Below are 21,726 nucleotides of genomic sequence, written 5' to 3'. Positions count from 1 at the left end.
AAGCTGAATAGTTATGATTTTTTTTTTAAATCGGATGATTCTTTTTGAAACACCCTGTATATTCATAGTAATAATTGTATTTATATGTCTGAAATGTATGTCTGAAATATGGGAGGAGATACAATGCCTCTCGCCCCCCATGTTAGGGGCAGAGCTGAATGATCTATTGTGGCATCTCTGTATGAATTAACATAATCTTCATCGTGCCCCGCCCCATCCTCATCAGGCTTATCTAAAGTCTATCATTAAAATCAAAACGGAAGTTTGAGAACCACTGCAGTAAAGAATAAATAATACTTGAAGTAGGTATAGATGCCTCGTTGAAAATGAAATGGGCCATTCTAATGATAATCCACAATAATTCTTTTGATGATAATCCACAATTTTCGGTAATACAGTCGAATCTCATTTTAACGAATACCATTATAGCGAAAATCTCGTTTTAACGAACACTTTTTCTAATCCCTCAGATAAGTTTACAACGAAGTGATTTCTCCGGTCTCTTGGAGCTCGTTATAACGGGATTCGACTGTATTAAAAATTAGAAAACAGGTAGTTACCATTCTCGCACATAGGTATCTCTCCCATTTTTACACACTCTCTAGGTCACTCCCATGCTAACACAATCAGGCGCTCACTGTCTAATCATACTCCAAGTCACTCTTTTGATTATTCACATGCTTGCACACTGTTTTGGTCACTCGCATGCTTGCACATGCTGTAGGTTACTCTTTCTGTCACACATCGGCCTGATCCCTCGCTCTCTAGGTCACTCTTATCGTCACTCACACTTTCTTAGCCACTGACTGACCAATACCCTCTCCCGACAAAGGGGGAGCCGACAGGGCTCTAGCCCTGGGGCCCGAGACCGTTATCATTTTTTTTTTTTGCTTTTTCACGCTATAAATTAACTACAGAAGAGGCTCGTGAAAAATCTGACCGGAGGAACGCAAAATATCCCATCCTAGGGGCCCCCGCTGCAGGATGTGGGGGCCCATGGACTGATCTAATCCCTCGCTCTTTAGACACGGGTTGATTTATAGTTTTACCGCCCGTGAGCTATAACCCGCTTAACCCCCCCCCCCGCTTAACCCCCCCCCCCCGCTTCTCCTCCTGTGAATACGCCACAACGGTTTTTCGGTAAGTCGCTAACATTTTTGATCACCAAAATTTTGTAGACACTCGGAACAAAAAAAAACTTATTTCACTGTATTCAATCAATTTTTAATGATTTTTTTCTATACTTTTGTTCATGATGGATCTTTCGAGCATGATGTAATTTCGTCGTTAGTTAGTTCTGACGAAATACGCGTGCATTAATTTGACCTTGATTAGACTTAGACGCGCCAAATCGAGAAGTAGACTGTTCTTCCCACAAGGCCACTCATTTGAAATTGCCATTTACAAACATGTAATACAATTTGTTTCATCGTTGGTGCACCCTGCCGTTAAACGTCTCAAACAGATGTCCAAACAAATTGAGGTATTGACGTATGTGGATTGCATCTGTTAATTCAATTAATTTTTCCTATTGCCTTAATTTTTCCTATTTCCGTTGCCGACGGCACATAAAATAAATGTGGGAACGTCGCCTGAACACTCTTCTTGTTTGGCGTCTAAAAAGGTAAGGTGTTACTAATTTTTTTTTTTTTTTTGGCTAAAATCCCTAGCCAAATGCTCAGTGATCATATACCGATGCACCCTCCCCTCTCCGAAAATAATAATTGCATGCTCAGGGTGCATGGTTGTTCCTTACAACCATTGAGCATCCGCTCAACCACGACTCTGCCGGTACTACAATACCCTCACTGAAGCTATGGCACTTGTGCAGTGCTTCCTCAAACTAGGGCCGTATGGCCTCCTTGTGGGTCCTGGTAAAAACCGTCCTGGTCGATATTAGTTTCAGCCAGTTTCGACCATTTCAAGTGGTCCAAACTCAGACGCCATCAAATTTTTTTTCCTAAAAAAGTTACCTGATACTGCCTTAACAGCTCAATTAAATTAAAGACTGAAGAAATGAAGTATGAATATTTGAATGTCAAATCAACATCCTAACTATCACTGTACAAGTTGTATTGAAGGAAATCACCCTGATATCATGCATAAACTTGCCGTAAGGGTGCTCTTCTTTTGGTGATGGGTACAGGCAGTGCTCGCGACTAGAAAAAAGTTGAAGAGACCTCTGCTTTACCGAATAAAATTCAAGATTATTATTTATAACACAGGGAAGGTTGACAATTTGACCAGGACACTGGCAAAAATGGTTATAGCAGCCAAATATGGTCTTGAAATTGATTTAGTAATAATTTCAAATGTTTATCCTATTATTTTTATTTTATTAAAATCATTAAATAATCAAATGATATAAATAGTCTAGTAGTTGTAGAATCTGCTGTCAGAGCTACAACTAGAGACAAAAATTTGCTCTATCACCGTGTGTTAGGGCCAATTTTGGCAATCCTCCCCCCCCCCCCATAAATTTGGACAGAAAAACTGTAAAATCAGTGCCCTTCCTGATCCAGTGACCGGGGCACGGGGATCCCCCCCCCCCGCCGTCTTATAGTTGCGATCTTACCTGCTGTGCGAAAAGGGTCGTATGATATTATAGCACCTCTATAAGAAACTACTCGTTAAAAAATTAGTAACGGAAAAATTGGTTGCTGTTTGTTTCGACCATTTGAAGGCATCTATAGTAGTAAACCACTCAAAATGGTCAAAGCTGACCACCAACCAGGACGATTGAAACAGGTTTTCTGTATGGTTAGAACCACACTTGGTCACAATGAATACAACCCTGCTTTTAAAAAAAAACCATATTCTGATGCTTGTTAACGGTAAAAACCGATCTTAATTTTAAATTTAATATGAAAACACCAAATAGAGTTACATAAAACTACATCAGTACAGTACTATTTCAATGTACTTCAATACTTTGACCACTTTTAGCCGGTTAAAATCATTTTTAGCCAGTGGCCTGGTAAAAGCCAATTTTGTCCGGCTAAAATTACAACCCTGGATCCTGTGATATCCTACAGGTGCCGCGGGTGAAATCAAGTGAAAGATGAGCCCCGAAATATGGTCAAGGAGGCCACAGAAAGCTGCGAAAAAAAAAAAAGTCGGATGTGAAGACCTAAAGCCTTTAAGGCTGATATTACGCTATTGCTAGAATACCTTTTTAACGCATTCTTCCTCCCCCCACCCCAATATTTCTAGATTAACAGTACAGTAAAACCCCTCTTAACGGGCACTCCTGAGATGCGGTCACCTCTCTTTCAAGGCCAAATAGTATTATTTCCCCAATAATATTTATTTTGTAACAAAAGTATGCATTTCAAACCCCTTATTAACGGCCACCCTCTTTTACGGACGAATTTTTGTTTTGTCTCGCCGATGAGCGCAAAAGAGAGGTTTTACTGTTCTTTTGAACATTATCCCCTGAAGTATTTTTCCGAAAAAGGAGCACAACCTCGCACGACCTGCGTCAGACCGGGAAGCAAGAAAGGATCCCCTTTCGCACAGCTGCTGATGCGAGCGCGCAAATGTTTTCGGATTGGGCAACCGCCCGTGGGGAAAACGCTCGCCGTACATTCGTGATGCCTCTGTGGTACTTCCGTTTTCAGCTCCGTAAATGAAAGGCATGTTTGCTTTTTCAGTATTACTAAAGTGCGTCATTATCTCGTACGTTACAACTGTTTCACGCTGGAATTACTTCACAGCGCTGGCGTCCGCACCTTTTATTCACGGTGACGCATACGGTTTCTTCTTCTTCCCCAGGTTACATTTGAATACATGGTGTTTTTCTCCCGATAAATTTCAACAGGAATGCCGTTTTAACGTTTGCGGAGCGGCCGTTTCGGAACGCGATCGCGTGTTTGCGTTTCATGTTAGACAATGCATTCTTCGATGCTAATTGTTTGAATTGGTGTGTACTATCACCTCTCAAAGTTATTCCCATCTTTTCCGAATCACCCTGTATAAAAACATGTATTAATTGTACATTATTATATACCTAGTAATTAATATATTATTATAATAGTATATATATTAATTATATACCCTTTTTATTCTCAGATTATTTTCATACGTAAACTTATGTTAATTGCATATTGTACATCCCAGGAAAATATTTTATAATTAAATACAGTCCACGCTGCTTAATGAGATCACATCTGGACTCGGGGTTTCAGAAAACAATTACCGAATGTGATAACTATATCCGAAAAAATCCCGTTTGCAAGTACGGCGACTATGCATCCCGTTTGGTTAAATGGGTCGTATAGCGATCAGCCATTGGTAAAACGTGGCAACTTTCCTACATAATTGCTTGCAATACAGGGTGGGCAAAAAGTCCGTAGAAACTTCAAAAATTCATAAAAACTGGAAAAATAGCCGAAATAAAAAACGGTTTGGAGGGTTAGCATCACTAGGTCACTGGAATTCAGAAAAAAAAGGACTCAAAAACAGCCGATAGGTGGAGCTGACGTACAAAAGTCAAAGAAAAGATACGCAAATAATGAACAGAATGCCTCCAGATGTTTTATTATAGCAGTATGTGTTCCACATGACAGGGGATAACACATTGCAGCACAAATCCAGCAACGGCAGAGTGCAGCAGGTCCACACACACACGGTTTACAACGGTGAACTGATTGTGGATTAGGAGCGCAAGTTCTTATTCAACCGTCTCATTTGCATATTACCACCGAAGTCGTTCGTACCAGCGCCACCTATCGGCTGTTTTTTAGCTATTCCTCCCCCAGTCTTAAAAAACTTCCCGTGACCTAACGATGCTAACCCTGCAAATCATTTTTTATTACGGTTATTTTTCTTGTTTTCATTCGTTTGTACGGACTTTTTGCCCACCCTGTATGTTTTTATTTTCTTTTTATTCTAGAACGAGACTAAGCTAAACTCCTGCACTTATTTTGTTCAGCCATTGAGAGGTGTTAGAATGAAACGGTCTAATATATTATAATAAATTACTTCTTTTGATGTATAATACGTTCCATAGATCCCTTAAGAAAGCCTCTCGGAAAAAGAAATTTGAACGTGGTCAACTGAAAGAAGAAATTGGGTCCCAATTTCTTCCATTTTCCCGTTTCTATTTCCAGTTTCTTTCACCCTCTCGAAAGAAACTAAACCTTGGTTCCAGAGCCCTTGAACGATCCACGGCACATTTCCAGAAGATCACCCAAGTAACCTGCGGCACTTAATCAAGTGACCCGCTATACCCTTTCAAATCAATGAAATAGGCCCACACTCTCCACCAGAAGGTTGAGCAACTTGTATATATTGATTCTTTATATTTTACCTAAATTTTCTTTAAAGGAGTCTTGGTGATGAAGGCTTTTGCGAGTTTGTGTGTCTCAGTCCTGGGAATAATCTTGACATCAGCTCAGAAGTCCAACATACCGGGTGAGAATAATAAATGGTATCTATTAGCAAATACTGTATTTTTTTAATAGGTATAACCGGAATCGTAAGGACGGTCGTTTGACTCGTATGACGATGTTAATGTGTGAATAATCAAAAATAGGTTATAATTTATGCAAAAATAAAAAAAATATATATATACATGGATGCTTTTCACTCTTGAGACTTTATGCTGACTTTAACTGATGATATGCTATAATCCGCACAGCCTACATTCTGGCCCTGGACCTTGAATAGCGTGACTTTTTTGGCAACCTCTCCTTTCTAAACTGACTCCCATATAAGATATGTAAATCGGATTTTAAAAAAATTCAGTGAACAGACAGGTCCCTATTCCAGCCGCGAACCATGAAATGCTTTGAACACTGAAGAGCCGGGATGCACCACCTCGTGGTCATTCAGAAAAGATGGGAAAAACTTTAAGAGGTGATAAGTACACACCAATACAAACAACTGTCATCAAAGAATGCATGGTCTGACATTCGAACGCGCTAGCGCGTTTCGAAACTGCCGCTCCGTAAACGTTGAAACGGCATTCCTGTTGAAATTTATGGAGACTAAAACGAGACCATGCATGCAAATGCAACCTGGGGAAGAAGAAACCGTATGCCAATCTGCGTCACCGTGAATAAAAGGTGCGGACGCCAGCCCTATGAAATTATTCCAGCGTGAAGTTATTCCAACAGTTGTAACGTACCGGATAACTTCACAGGGCTGGCACCCGTGCCTTTCATTCACCGTGAAGCAGATTTTCATGCGGTTTCTTCTTCTTCCCCAGGTTGCATTTGCATGCATGGTGTTCTTTTTCTCCCGATGAATTTCAACAGGAATGCCGTTTTAACGTTTGCTGAGAGGCCGTTTCGAAACGCGATAGCGCGTTTGCGTTTCATGTTAGACCATGCATTCTTTGATGACAATTGTTTGGTGTGTACTATCACCTCTTAAAGTTTTCCCCATGTTTTCTGAATCACCCTGTATGCTGCTCACAAATGGGTTCCATCCTGCTCGTGAAGGATGTTATCCCCCCCCCCCCCCAATAGCCTTTGGTAGCCATATCGGTTATGCTTCCTTGAAAAGGTTGTGCACGGGGCCGTCTTAACGCAAAGGCCGAACCGGGGCCCTCATAAAAATGAAATCTAATAAAAAATTTCGAGAATAATCAAGCATTCGAATTGGTAGGCAGGCATTGCTGGTCAGTTGGGGTGGGAGCCTCAGAAAAACACTTCACCCGGTAATCGCATGGTGCTCTTAAGATAGCCCTGGTTGTGCACCCTCCTGCTCAAAAGCGATATTGTTTATTATTTAAGATTGGATTGTTGTGCGCCATGCTTACGTGCACATTATTAATTGTTATTATTATCATATTATATATATATATGCATACACATATTATCATATAAATTATATTATCAGTATATACGTGCTGTTACAACAGCACGTTTTGTTTTGATGATTTGATCACGTGGTTATTTTGATGATTTTTCCAGATATCGAGCCTGAATTTTTGGACGAACTTTTGACTGATAAGAGATACGATGAATTCAGTGTTCGTAAGTATAAATTTTCCGACGGTTGCATGAACTATGCTATCAAAAACAATAATTTTTCTTCAACGGGGATAAACCATACGTCCCGTCCCACCGTTTTTCAAAAAACGGTGTTCAAACTTATTCCGCTTTGAATTATGACCAAAGATGCATATTTCTTTTTCCCAATAATTGTAGTGATCCAATTTCCTTTTCCGTTACAGTAATGGGAATAAGAAACTCTTCCCTCGTCGATCCAGACTCAGGTAAGATACGATGAGGATATGATACATTTTCAGTGCAGTAATTAAAGTCGCTTATTATAGGTCTCTTCCAACGACGAGAATGGGCTCGGATACGTCACGTGATCCCAAGAATCAATTAAGCAACTTGTTCAAATCGCATTGTATTTGAATTCTAAGCAAATTTTTCTCGTTCTCTCAGTACTGTTTTGACATACTTAAAAATTGACTTGCAGCGCCAAAACAAAACTAAAGTTTAGCGACAAGTAGTGATTACAGTATACTGTTTTTTTTTTTTTGAAACCGAGCACAACTCAGGTCTATCGCCACGGGCAATTTACTACCTAGTGAGTTGTGCCGGAAGTGTAAGTGTGTGTACCTAATAGTCTGAGTGCGTATCTAGTGTTGTGTATGATTTTTCAGTGCTGCCATCTATATCTCAGAAGTGAAGTGAGTGATGTGAAGTGACTGAATATTTGTACTGTTTGTAGGACTGTTGCTCTCTGTGGCGAGACTTTTTAACGGGGAGATCGGCTCGCATTTGCGCCTCAAAGTTGGGTTACAGTATACTGTTTTTTGGAATCTTTTGTTGGGAAGAATTCTCCCCAACAACATAGACCAGAAGTGCACAACCTCCGACCCACGAGTTAAATTGGCTCGCCATATTTCCTTCATAAAAATGCGGAAATAGGAGATCCATACGTGATATCGCCAATTATTGCAAAAAAATTGTCAAAGGCAAGTAAAGTTGTCAATTAAAGCCAGAAAATTATCAAAGGCAAGTAAAGTTGTCAATTGAAGCTAAAAAAATTATTAAATTCAAGTAAAAATGCCGAAAGGCTTTTGACTTGCTTTGCCTTTCTTTTACTTGCTTTGCGAAAATCGCCAATGGCGGGAAATAGAGGGCCGCAGAGTTATAATGGGTGAGTCACTGAAAAAACGTGCATGATTGGCAAATATGCGAGTTGAATGCGTTTATATGACTATAATTTTTTATGATAGAGTCATAATTATAGGATAATAATAGGATAATTTAAGAGTCTTTAAGTAAACCTTGCTTTAAGTAGGAGCGAAGAAACATGACATTTCCTAGAAAAAGTTGGGACGGCCGAAATTATACGGGACTGTCCCGTAAAATATAAGTCATATTACACAAGTTTCTGGCTCACGGTCAATCAAGCCAGTTACAAGGTTGTGTAACCCCTGCTGTAGACCCCTTTCTTCAGGGGAGCGTCCCCGAGTCCAATCTGGTTGTTGGAGGATTATACCATAACATCAACTGCATTGACTTTTTCTTACCCGTTGCTTAATTTACAGGAAATAAGTCAGAACCATTCCCTCTCATGCATGAAGGTAAGAAATCATTATCTTTTTTTAAACGAATAAAAAGCGATGAGATAAAATCATGATTATATAGTTAACTAAATTGTCTCATAAATTATTTACATGCGAGTATGTGATCATAAAACAAAACTTTACCCGTCGTAGGATTGAAGTTTGGGGACATCTTGGAAGATGAGAGTGCTGAACACGGAGAAGAAGTGATTACCTATTCCTAGATGGTTTCTAATACTAATATGAATAATTACTTTTGTTTTCCATGGAACTAAACAATATATAGTAATATTAAATAAATATCTAGTTTAATCTAGTCTTTTATCCTTTCATTCTCCAGTCACATGAAAGTATTTTTAAAAAAGTCTTCCCACAGAAAGCAAGCAAAGCACCTTCAAAACGCAAGTTCGGGCATAAGCAACTTCCTCTTTTAATATGGAAGACAAAAAAAAGATGGCAGCACATAACGCTGATATCATAAATACGTCAGGACTACACGCATATACACACCACACACTTAACATTTTCTTTCAACATATCAAGAAGTTGTAGCTTCCGAATTCAGAAGACATGTGACAACATTATTTGAGCCGCTGTGGTGGTCGAGTGGTCATAGTGACGGACTGGCATCGTGAGGACCCGGATTCAAACCCTGCAGGCGACACGGTCGGCTGAAGTTGATTTCCTGTAGTTCCCAACTTCGAGGCACAAATATTCAATCATTACACTTCATTGACTTAAATTCTGAAATATAGATTAAAAATCATGCGAAACACTAAATACGCACTCGGACTGTTAGGTACACACACTTGCACTTCCAGCAAAACTCGCTAGGTAGTAAATTATCCATGGCGATAGACCTGAGTTATGCTCGGTTTGAAAAAAAAAAAAAGAAAACCATTATTTGAAGCATAAAAAGCATTCCTCTGAAACAAACTTATCATTAGGTACAGTCGCGGATCCAGGAAGATGTGTCGGGAGGGGCCAATTGTGCAACTTCGTTGCATCATCCCGTATTTTACGGACAGAAAAAGGTTCCCGATATTATTCGGCTCTTGGAAGGGGTCAATCGTTCCTATGCCCATCCCCCCCCCCGTACGTGAACAAAGGCTGACATCTTAGCTGCTAATGAAGCTGAAGTAAATATCTTCATATCTAAATGGAGCGAAGGCAGACATCCTCAACTGTGAATGGAGTGGAAGCATGCATTTTCAGCTGCTATTCAAAGGGAGGCAGACATCTTCAGCTGTGAACGAGCCGGGGCAGATATCTTCAGCTTCGAATGGAGCGAATGCAGACATCCTCAGCTGTCAATAGATTGGAAGCAGGCATCTTCAGCTGCTGATGAAGCTGATTCAGATATCTTCAGCAGTGAATAAAGCCGAGGCAAGTGAATCCTGCGCGATATGCCGGAAAAGTGACTTATTGTAAAGGTGCATTGCATCATCCCGTATTTTACGGGACAGAAAAATTTCCGTTACTGTATAGTATTTGACTCTCAGGAGGGGTTATCGCCCCCTCTGGGTACGCGCTTGATTAGGTAGACAACACATACACCCACATTCCGGCATGTACCAATGCATTGGAAGTTTCCCTGAGGAATATTTACGAGTTGCATTTTGCGGTTTAGTAACAGTATTAGCAAAATGTGTACGAGTTGCATGTACAATTTCGTAGCATATAATTAAGAAACCTTACATTTTGACACGTGTAGGGAGGAAATATAGCGTCCCGTGATTGGTCGCAATGAATGACAAAGAAAACAATACGTCACTTTCGAAAAACAGTGATTTCTTTTTTCTTTCTTTGCCTACCGTTCTTTTCGCTTTCTCGCGTGGTGTTACGGAAATTTTCTTCAAATTATATCTTATTTCAAAAATTTCGCTGTTTAATTTTCTTTTAAATTCATCAAAAGAAAGTGCCTGCAACCACGCGAGAAAGTAGAAAGCACGATAGTCAAAGTATAAAATAGAACCGCCATTCCTATATACTTTCGTCTAAAACTTCACCAAGAACACCGCCAATGGGAACGTATCGCCACCGTTCTCCCTCCCCCCCCCCCCAACCCCCACTGCGACCGATCTAGATTTCTTCCTTACTCGTATAGATGTATAGTTTGTTAATAAGCTTTCCGGCACGCGCCAATTTGTTCGAAATTCCCTCTAGTAATTGTTACGAGAAGCGTGTTCGGTTTAGTCTCGTGAAAATAATTCAAACTTGTATCAAAAAATTTCAGGAACGTCAGGGTCTTCGTTTCGACAAGAATAAAAGCTTGAAATGGCAAAATGGGATAGTCCCTTACGTGATATCTGAATCATACAGTAAGTGATTACTGACAGTGACTATTTCGATTGAACCTGGAGGAATTTTTAGCACCCAAAGAGAGACTGAAATCTAGACACGTGTTTCTCTCCTTGTAGGTGAAAGCGCAACGAAGAAAATTCTTGATGCCATCAATATATGGAATTCGAAAGTTAAATGCGTGAAATTCGTGCCACGAGGACAGGAAACCGCTTACGTGATGTTCTTCTCGGGAAGAGGGTAAGTTGCACGTTGAACATTGAATATCATTCTCAAACTCCAATGCATTATTGTTTTCAATGGTAATTTATTTCCAATACACATTTTTAATACGTTGTTACTCCCCTTTTAGCTCGCTTACTTACGTCTAGAAACTTTTTTTTAAAGCCGTTTAATGTAATTTCCTACTGTTTCACTTCAGCAAAGGTGTTCAATGTGCGTTTCTGTGCAGCCTAACACATTTGTATTCAGGTGCTATCATCTGTCTCAGTGGTCGTCATCATCCCCCACAGCTCCCTTGCCATGACAAGTAGTAGTCAAGTAGTCTCCAAAGTAGTCTCAAAAATAGACCATTCAAAACTCTGAGTAGGCAAACATCAATGCCAACAGCTCACCGCGACATCCTTGACAGAGGTTTGCGACGCCCACTAGGAGCCCAGATGCACACTTTGAGAAACGTTGATCCATCCTCCGATCAGAAGCGAGAAACTAGTTCAGCTAACAAAATTAAGACGAAACTGAAGGTGACTCCAATTCCGAAGTTGTTGGGTTTTTTTTTGGGAGGGGCAGCATCGCTTTAGAGTTATACCTCCATTTTAGTCACCACCAGCTTGCGTTCCATTAGATATGCGTAAAAAGCTTGTGTTGCGTATCTCCTATGAATGTGTTAGAGGTGCATACATCCTTTATAATGAATAAGAGGCTTGCACAGCTCTTTCCCCAGTATGCATTTAAGGTATACACGCCCCTTGAAATGCGTTGGAGCTTCGCCTCACTATTATGAATCTGTTCAAGCCGTACGTACCCTTTGATATGCAGGAGGCTTACTTTCTCTTAAGAACGCGCGGGTGCACGTAGGCATTGAAATGTGTCGGAGGAGGAGGAAAGTTTAATTCTCTCCCCTTTTGATGATAGGTACAGGCAGAGTGCTCGCGACTAGAAAAATGTGGAATACCTCTGAGTTATACGTACGGATTGAAATGCGCAGGAGTCTCTTCCAAATCCCAAGAAATGCGATGTGAGACTTGGAAATCCCCCCAGAGATGCATAGGAAGCTTACGCACCCCTAGAAATACGTGTAAGACATGTGTATTCTAAGAAATGTATAAGAAACTTGCCGATCCTGAAAAGACGTCGCGTTATGCACTGTCGCTGAGCTCTATCTCTCGTTTGTCAATTGGATAACAGGTTGTAATGATTTGCGATGCAAGCAACGCAATACGTACTTGTGGTGATCCGTCGCTGGTCGGTACATCAAATATACTGTACTTGCGTTGCGTTGCGCTTCTTAGATTTTTTTTATAGCAAAGACTGTGGCGCTGCGATCGCTAATGCTTTGAATGTGGATGGGGTGGGGGAGGAAAAGAAGAAAAGCAAAAAGTGTCCGGGCGTATTTATTTATTACCCCTCGGCCGAAGCAAGGCTTGAAGCACAAGAGGCTTGCGCATCCCCAGAGATCCGTAAGAGGCTTGTGCATCCTCCAAAATCCGTAAGAGGCTTGTGCATCCCAAGAGATCCGTAAAAGGCTTGTGCATCCTCCAAAATCCGTAAGAGGCTTGTGCATCCCCAGAAATTTAGAGGCTTGTGCATCCCATGCATTCCCAGAAATCGAAAGGCTTGTGCATCCCCCGAAATCCGTAAGAGGCTTGTGCATCATTCGAAATCCGTAAGAGGCTTGTGCATCCCATGCATTCCCAGAAATCGAAAGGCTTGTGCATCACTCGAAATCCGTAAGAGGCTTGTGCATCCCCAGAAATTGAGAGGCTTGTGCATCCCGTGCATCCCCAGAAATCTAGAGGCTTGTGCATCCCCCGAAATCGTGAGGCTTGTGCATCCCCCGAAATCGTGAGGCTTGTGCATCCCCAGAAATCGAGAGGCTTGTGCATCACTCGAAATCCGTAAGAGGCTTGTGCATCCCCAGAAATTGAGAGGCTTGTGCATCCCCAGAAATTGAGAGGCTTGTGCATCCCCAGAAATTGAGAGGCTTGTGCATCCCCAGAAATTGAGAGGCTTGTGCATCCCCAGAAATTGAGAGGCTTGTGCATCCCCAGAAATTGAGAGGCTTGTGCATCCCCAGAAATTGAGAGGCTTGTGCATCCCGTGCATTCCCAGAAATCGAGAGGCTTGTGCATCCCCAGAAATCGAGAGGCTTGTGCATCCCGTGCATCCCCAGAAATCGAGAGGCTTGTGCATCCCCCGAAATTCGTAAGAGGCTTGTGCATCCCCCGAAATTCGTAAGAGGCTTGTGCATCCCCCGAAATTCGTAAGAGGCTTGTGCATCCCAAGAAATCGAGAGGCTTGTGCATCCCCCGAAATTCGTAAGAGGCTTGTGCATCCCCCGAAATTCGTAAGAGGCTTGTGCATCCCCCGAAATTCGTAAGAGGCTTGTGCATCCCAAGAAATCGAGAGGCTTGTGCATCCCCCGAAATTCGTAAGAGGCTTGTGCATCCCAAGAAATCGAGAGGCTTGTGCATCCCCCGAAATTCGTAAGAGGCTTGTGCATCCCAAGAAATCGAGAGGCTTGTGCATCCCAAGAAATCGAGAGGCTTGTGCATCCCCCGAAATTCGTAAGAGGCTTGTGCATCCCAAGAAATCGAGAGGCTTGTGCATCCCCCGAAATTCGTAAGAGGCTTGTGCATCCCAAGAAATCGAGAGGCTTGTGCATCCCCAGAGATCGAGAGGCTTATGCATCCCCCGAAATCGAGACTTGTGCATCCCCAGAAATCGAGACTTGTGCATCCTCATAAATGCGAAGGAAACTCGTATACCAATTCGTATTACTGAGCACAATAATCGACGCTTTTCAATCTTTGTCTTTTTACCCGTTCTTTACCCACACTACTGATTATTTTTTATTACCACAAGGGGGGTGGGGCACGCGCAATATTGTTTTACAGCAATATTCTGATTCGATCGTATTGATTTCGTTTCAGATGTTATTCGATTGTTGGTCGCAATGGTCATCAACAGCCGATATCTCTGAGTGATCCGGGCTGTATCTGGACGGGAACCATCCTCCACGAGATGGAACATGCGATCGGAATCTCTCACGAGCAAAACAGATGGGATAGAGACAGCCACATAAGGATCCTGTGGGGGAACATTCCCCAAAGTAAGACATTTTGTGTTCTTAAAGACGGAAACTTTAAACCCGGAAATTTCACCCCTGGAATTTCGCCTGTTCTCTGACCGTATGAACGGAAAAGTGAGTGACTGTAAGTTAATGACCAAGTAAGTGACCAAATGATCAAATAAGTTGGACATTTAACCCTGACATTTGGCCTACCCTGGGCATATGAATGACATATGAGTCCAAGTGAGTTGTACATTCAGCCCCAAATATTTTACACCCGACATTTCGCCCTTGTATAAACATCATGTGGGTTATGTCACTCACTTGGTCATACAGTAACTCACACACTCATACGGTCACTCACTTGCTCACTCATACGCACTTGGCCATCCATCCGATCACTCACTCTGTCAGGCATACGGTCACTCACTCACTTGGTTATTCACCCACCCACTCACTTTGCTTCTCATCAAAGAAAACATCCTCATCCCATTTAGCATCGAAAGATACACGCTTTTTGGCCTATTCACGTCGCTTTTGTCTGCGCCATTTTATAAAAGGGAAGGTTTTCATTTTAGAGTTTTACATAACTAGACATTTTTGAAAAAAAAAAATTATCACACATTAGGCACAGTTCGACGTATGCAAAAAGCAAGTTTTGTTCCTTCTGAATTACATCAGAGAGATTTTTTTTTCTACGTAAAATCTGTGAATAATCGTCTTTTTGTGACGAATGATAAGAAAAAGAAGCCTTTTGCGCAAACTTTCAGTCCATAATTTTCGGGCCCATTTGCGAAACTGTAAGCAACAGTCTTCAATCTCTTTTGATTCGCTCCAGCAAATTCCATGACCAGGCATCGCAGTAGTTTCACCGAGAGCAAGCTTTTCACGATGTCCAATAAATACGTTGTTTTCTTCTTCTTCTTCACATTTTCTGAAAAAAGTTCGATTTCATTGCTCATGACTGATCAAAACAGTCTCTGATGGATGGTCCGCCAACAAGAGAAAAAATGAAAATTTCTTCGACGGCAGAAAACGCGTGTCTTCAGAGACGCCCTTACGGGTGTGCGACAGTTGCGGTCACACTTACGGCAACAATAATTTTTTTTTCATAAATTCTGAATTTTCATCCATTCTGGAATTCTGAATTTCCATCCATTCTGGGAATCTGAATTTCCATCCATTCTGGGAATCTGAATTTCCATCCATTCTGGGAATCTGAATTTCCATCCATTCTGGGAATCTGAATTTCCATCCATTCTGGGAATCTGAATTTTCATCCATTCTGGGAATCTGAATTTTCATCCATTCCGGAAATGTGCATTTTCACCCTGGAATTATTTTCTTTCATGAATTCTGAATTTCCATCCAATCTGGAATTCTGAATTTCCATCCAATCTGGAATTCTGAATTTCCATCCAATCTGGAATTCTGAATTTCCATCCATTCTGTAATTATGGATTTCCATCCAATCTGGAATTCTGAATTTTCATCTATTCTGGAATTCTGAATTTTCATCCATTCTGGAATTCTGAATTTTCATCCATTCCGGAAATGTGCATTTTCACCCTGGAATTATTTTCTTTCATGAATTCTGAATTTCCATCCAATCTGGAATTCTGAATTTCCATCCAATCTGGAATTCTGAATTTCCATCCAATCTGGAATTCTGAATTTCCATCCAATCTGGAATTCTGAATTTTCATCTATTCTGGAATTCTGAATTTTCATCCATTCTGGAATTCTGAATTTTCATCCATTCCGGAAATGTGCATTTTCACCCTGGAATTATTTTCTTTCATGAATTCTGAATTTCCATCCAATCTGGAATTCTGAATTTCCATCCATTCTGTAATTCTGGATTTCCATCCAATCTGTAATTCTGGATTTCCATCCAATCTGGAATTCTGAATTTCCATCCATTCTGTAATTCTGGATTTCCATCCAATCTGGAATTCTGAATTTTCATCCATTCTGGAATTCTGAATTTCCATCCATTCTGGAATTCTGAATTTTGATCCAGAAAGAAATAATTCTGGAATACAAGATATACAGAAGACTGGATGTTGTGAAGATATTTATTATTTGAGATGTTAATTTTTTAAGGAAGGAAAAAACTCATCTCTGCCTCTACCGGGAGTCGAACCCGGGTCCCTCGATTATATACGCTCGCATATATACGCTCTAGCGAAGGAAAATCTCTATCTCCTCTGTAGCTTAGTGGTCAGAGCACTCGTCCGGCAATCGAGGGACCCGGGTTCGACTCCCGGTAGAGGCAGAGGTGAGTTTTTTCCTTCCTTAAAAAATTAACATCTCAAATAATAAATATCTTCACAACATCCAGTCTTCTGTATATCTTGTATTAACAAGTAGAGAGCGACATTCATGTCATAATTCTGGAATACTGGATTTCCATCTTTCCTAGAATTACGAATTTCCATCCATTCTGGGAATCTGAATTTTGATCCAGAAAGAAATAATTCTGGAAATCCGCATTTTTCACCCTGGAATTATTTTCTTTCATGAATTCTGAATTTCTATCCATTCTGTAATTATGAATTTTCATCCATTCCGGAAATGTGCATTTTCACCCTGGAATTATATTCTTTCATGAATTCTGAATTCTTACATCCATTGTGGAACTCTGAATTTTCTCCCCCAATTAATTTCCTTATTTTTGATGTATAAATTTTTGTATGTCCACTCCTCCCTCCCACAGAATATGCGAAATCCGAAATTGTCAAAACACGCCTCGGACTCCCACAATTATTTTCCCACCGGGCCCCGCGTCTCGTAAGGGCACCCCTGCGTGTCCTTATACTTTTTTTTTTCCAGGTATTAAGACATTTACTATAATTTCAAAAAAAAAAAAAAAAAATTCAGAAAAGTACAGCGCCCATCAAAATTATTTTCAGTGCCATGTTTAGTTGTCCCCCCTCCCCCACCCCTGCAGATATCACTCCACTCTAAACTTTTCATGCATCTACAAGCACAAGTTTTAACGATACGGTGGTTTTTCGGTTTCCTTAAGCACTTTACGATCAAGGACGTAATATTGCGGCCAAACGCCAGTGAAATAACTTAAAAAAAAAAGTTCTCTCTGCTCATTTTGCCTCCCCTCATCATTCTGCTAACTATTTTTAAACTATTTTGCAACCCTACGAAAAAAAAAAAGTAGATATTTTTACCTCCTTGAAATATATCCTTCTACTATATACATGTAGGAGCGAAAGAGAACGGGTAGGTGAGGGTGAAAAGAGAAATCTACTTACCAATTCTATCTTAAAGAAGTAGTGCAGTATAGGGGTCATTCAAGTATTACGTCAGCATCCGGGGGGGGGGGGTTGGATTTGCTGACTTTTGATGATAAGGGGTGGGGTTGAAGGTTGCTTACGTCATCAACCACCCCTTTTTGTAGATATGAAATATTCTAAGCTGCTTACGAAATTTTGCTGACGGAAGGAGGGTCAGTGTTTCGCTGACTTTTGCTGACAAGGGGGTCAAAAATGGTTGAAAATCTGCTTACGTAATACTTGAATGGCCCCATAATAGAAAAGTATATAGGAGCCGTTCAAGTATTACGTAAGCAAATTTTTAGCCATTTTTGACCCCTCCCCCTCCCTGTCAGCAAAAGTCAGCAAAACGCTGACCTTCCCCACCCCCCCCCCCCCGTCAGCAAAATTTCGTCATCGGCTCCGCCCCTCTGAATCCAAACTCATATTTTCATAAAGGGTGGCTGATGACGTAAGCATTATCCACACCCCCCCTCCCCCCTTGTCATTAAAAGTCAGCAAATCGGACAGCCCCCCCCCACCATCGATGATGACGTAATACTTGAACGGCCCCATATCTTATGCTTATCTATTATACTTGTGCTTTCCTTACATTTATTTGTTTTTTCTAACTTTCTACTTTTTTCCTTTCCTTCTACTTCCTTTCTCTAAACATGCGGTTAAGTTAGGACAAGGTTGCCATACTCATCACCGATTCGTCAAACAGAGATCATCCAAATTTCTTGCCAATAGCTTGTAAGCGAAGGGGTAAAACTGTTTTGCTACCGCCTTTTATATATTGATGCCTTTTCTCTCTCTCTGTTGTGTTCTTCCAGAATGGAGGTCTCAGTACAAGAAAACAAATCCGAAAGAATACGGCCTGCAAAGGAACTACGACTTCTACTCCGTGATGCATTATGGCGTGGAAGCTCCTGGAGGTTCGCACAAGAAAGCTTACCAAGTACTCAACAACGGAATCGATGAGAAACGCATCGGTCAAAGGGACAACTTCTCTGAAACTGACCTAAACAAAATAAACGATCTTTACTGTTGATCTTCTATTCATTTTTTCCAAATACAAAAAAAATCGTATTGCATCATTCGAGGCCAAAGTCTGTAAAGCAGCGAAGGGCCTTCCCCCCCCCCCGCCCCGCCCCGCCTATTGCTGTAGATTGTGCCGCTGTGGTGGTCGAGTGGTTATAGTGACCCAGAAGACCTATCGAAAGACCTCGTCATCCCGCTGCTTGTTAGCGGTTGAGATACCGCGAATGAATTATCTGCAAGCATGTGAACGACCAAAAGAGTGACCCACAGAGGCGAGGGACCAGCAGCCAAAAGAGTGACCTAGAGAGTTTGCATACTTGTGAGTGATCAAATTATTGTGCAAGCATGTGAACAACCAAATTATTGTGCATGCATGTGAATCGAGCTGTGGATCGAGATGTGAATCGAGCTGTGGATCGAGATGTGAATCGAGCTGTGGATCGAGATGTGAATTTGCCGCTGTGGTGGTCGAGTGGTTATAGTGACGGACTCGCGATGCGAGGATCCGGGTTCGAACCCAACAGTGGTGGTCGGTTGAAGTTGGTTTTCTGTGGTTCCCAACTTCAAGGCGCAAATGCGAGCCGATCTCCCCGTTAAAAAGACTCGCCACAGAGAGCAACAGGCCTACAACGTTACAAATATTCAATCATTACACTTCACTCACAACTAGAAGTATAGATGGCAGCACTGAAATCTCATACACAACACTAGCTACACACTCAGACCGTTAGGTGTACACACTCACTTTGTTCCAGACTCTGCCACGAAGCTGGGCTGGAAGAGATCTCGGCAACGGGATAAGTCCGGTGGCAGAGACCCTGGCGTTCATTCATTCATGCTGTAGATTGTGGCTTTTTACGTAAATCAGATTTGAGATCCGATTGATGGAGGCCAAAAAATTAACGAGGTCTCGAGAGTATAACAAATGACTTTTCTCGTTCACTTTTCTCTTTCGAAACAATATGTAACCCCACCCCCTCCTACATAGGCGGAAATTACGGTCTTGCCGCCTGTGGAATATACAGGGTGCTTCAAAAAGAATAACCCGATTTGTAATGCGTATATTATTACGAAAAATATTGAGCACAGACACTTAAGATTAATTTTATATTACGATCATAAAGTTTTTTTTACAAATCAAAATAAAGGTTCTCAGTATGTGTCCACCTTTGGATGCACGGCATATGTCTGTACCAGTGTTTCCCAAAGTGGGAAATATCGCCCCCTGGTGGGCGATGGAATGGTTCAGGGGGGGGGGCGATAGAACCTACTGCTTTAACATTAGATCCTATGGGTTTACTTGAGTTGCGATGAGAGGAAAAAATTTCTGATGAAGGGGACGATGGAACAAAAAGTTTGGGAGACTATGGTCTATACCAGTGATTCCCAACGTGGGCGTTAACTCCCCCGGGGGCGATGGAATGTTCCAGGGGGACGGTAGAAGCTACGAGTATAACATAGGATCCTATGGGTTAGATTGCGTTGTTGGGGGCGCTGGGAGAAAAAAATTTCTGAAGAAGGGGGCGATGGGACAAAAAAGGTTGGGAAACTATGGTCTATACCAGTGTTTCTTAACCTTTTTAAGCTCATGGCCCCCTATACATCACATTTTTTCTCGTGGCCCCCCCTATCCAATCCAGGGCCCCCCTCTACCGTCATCCAAGAGTGAGATACTTTCTATTTTTTTATTATGAATATGGAACTTTAATAAATCAAATCAATCTTTGGAATTCCGGATAAGAACGGATTGAAATGGTGGATTATCATCTCTCCCAGGAGTCAAATTATAAGGCAAAAAATGGTAAGTGTAAAATTCGGTACGATCCAACGATAAATAATAATAATGCAGGATAATCCGACCTACACATCAACCGTTGCTCTGGCGGCCCTCCATACTTAGCTGGAAGTAACATCTTACATATGAAAATCATAGTACCAGATCCCATATAGTGCGGTCCCCCTCCCTCCACTATAGACATGAAGACCCGGCCCACATAGACCCAAGGGTTAAGATGCCCCTGGTTCTATGGACGGATCTGATGATTTCTGAAAGTAGTAATATTTTTCAACCGTTTCATTTTTAAAGCTTTTTCTCTTCACAGCTCTCTATAACTCCCTTCACCACCTGTCGTGGATCAACTTTCTTCTGATTTCCTCCTGTGGCCCCCTAGAATATCCCAGGACCACAAGGGGGCCATATGGCCCCAGGTTGAGAACCACTGGTCTATACCATAGTTTCCCAAAGTTTTTGTTCTATATCACCCCCTTCATAAATATTTTTCTCCCATCGGCCCCAACTCAAGTGAACTTTACCACCTTTCTGCCATCCTAGGCTGGTATTTTTTATCACTCACACCTCAAATTTGCCGCCATGAACCCGCTCAGCGCACACGCCCCATCCCCCGTAAATGCGCCTCTGTCTCTGTTTCGGTCGCTCATATGCTTGCACACTATCTCTAAGTCACTCCCTGCTCTATTTCATCGCTTTCTAGGTCACTCTTATGGTCATTCACATGCTTGCAAACTGTTCTCTAAGTCAGTGTTCTTCGATATTTTTCTACTGGCGGACCGGACCGGTGACATCCAAGGGTGTTCAGGAAAGCGGGCCACTTCATTGTTTTGAAAACGTGTCGCCACTTAATTAGATGATCTGGCAATGAGCCGCGTGTCACTTAAGTCAGCGTTTCTCAATCTATGGCCCGCGGACCTAGGTGGTCCGTAGGCAGGCTTCATACAATTAATTCACTCGTTGTAATTGATGTTTGTATGGGTTCAAATAAAATTATGCCTCCATGCTTAGATTCGCCATACATCATCGAAGAGATTGCAGAAAACTGCAATCCTAGATACGGGATATCACGAAATTTTGCCGAAAATTGAAATTTATTGCTTTAAATACACTTTGCTAATTGCTGCTGAAATTGTTGAAGGGTGCGGAAATCGCAGTAAACACGAATGTATTCCACGGAGAATGATACATTCAAATGATCGGGTGACCATATTTCATTGAGACTAATAAAATTCGGTTAACTGGGATCTTAAATAATAGTCCGCAAAATATACGGGACATGCCAATTGTCATCAAATATGTTGTCACAAGTAGGCACAATCACCAATCGTAATTGAAATTCCCAAAAAAAATCGAAGACTAAATGTTAAAATTGACAAATATAAGAAATGAATATTGCCATAATTATCATGGCATAATTTACATATTATGAAAACGCTGTGCCTTCACGACTTTAGTAAGTACGTATTATAAATTGAAATAAGTATCATTG

The 21,726-nt window shown here is 41.4% G+C and overlaps 1 protein-coding gene across 1 annotated transcript; it reads left to right on the top strand.

The window, feature by feature from the left end:
- Positions 1–1,384: 1,384 nt before the first annotated feature.
- On the top strand, positions 1,385–18,500 carry LOC149078017 (zinc metalloproteinase nas-4-like). Its single transcript, XM_089241575.1, has 10 exons — positions 1,385–1,624; positions 5,329–5,415; positions 6,921–6,983; positions 7,184–7,225; positions 8,519–8,554; positions 8,690–8,742; positions 10,773–10,857; positions 10,957–11,077; positions 13,990–14,168; positions 18,238–18,500. Exons 2-10 carry the CDS (start codon positions 5,340–5,342, stop codon positions 18,453–18,455), a joined length of 873 nt encoding a protein of 290 aa, XP_089097701.1. The 5' UTR covers positions 1,385–1,624; positions 5,329–5,339; the 3' UTR covers positions 18,456–18,500.
- The last annotated feature ends 3,226 nt before the right edge of the window (positions 18,501–21,726 follow it).

The sequence above is a fragment of the Pholcus phalangioides genome, unplaced genomic scaffold, assembly GCF_987345545.1.
Source record: "Pholcus phalangioides strain wild (caught in Gottingen) unplaced genomic scaffold, Ppha-v1.0 ptg000014l_1, whole genome shotgun sequence".
NCBI lineage: Eukaryota > Metazoa > Arthropoda > Arachnida > Araneae > Pholcidae > Pholcus > Pholcus phalangioides.
Note: the sequence above shows the minus strand (reverse complement) of the source record. Positions and strands in the feature narration are given on the sequence as shown.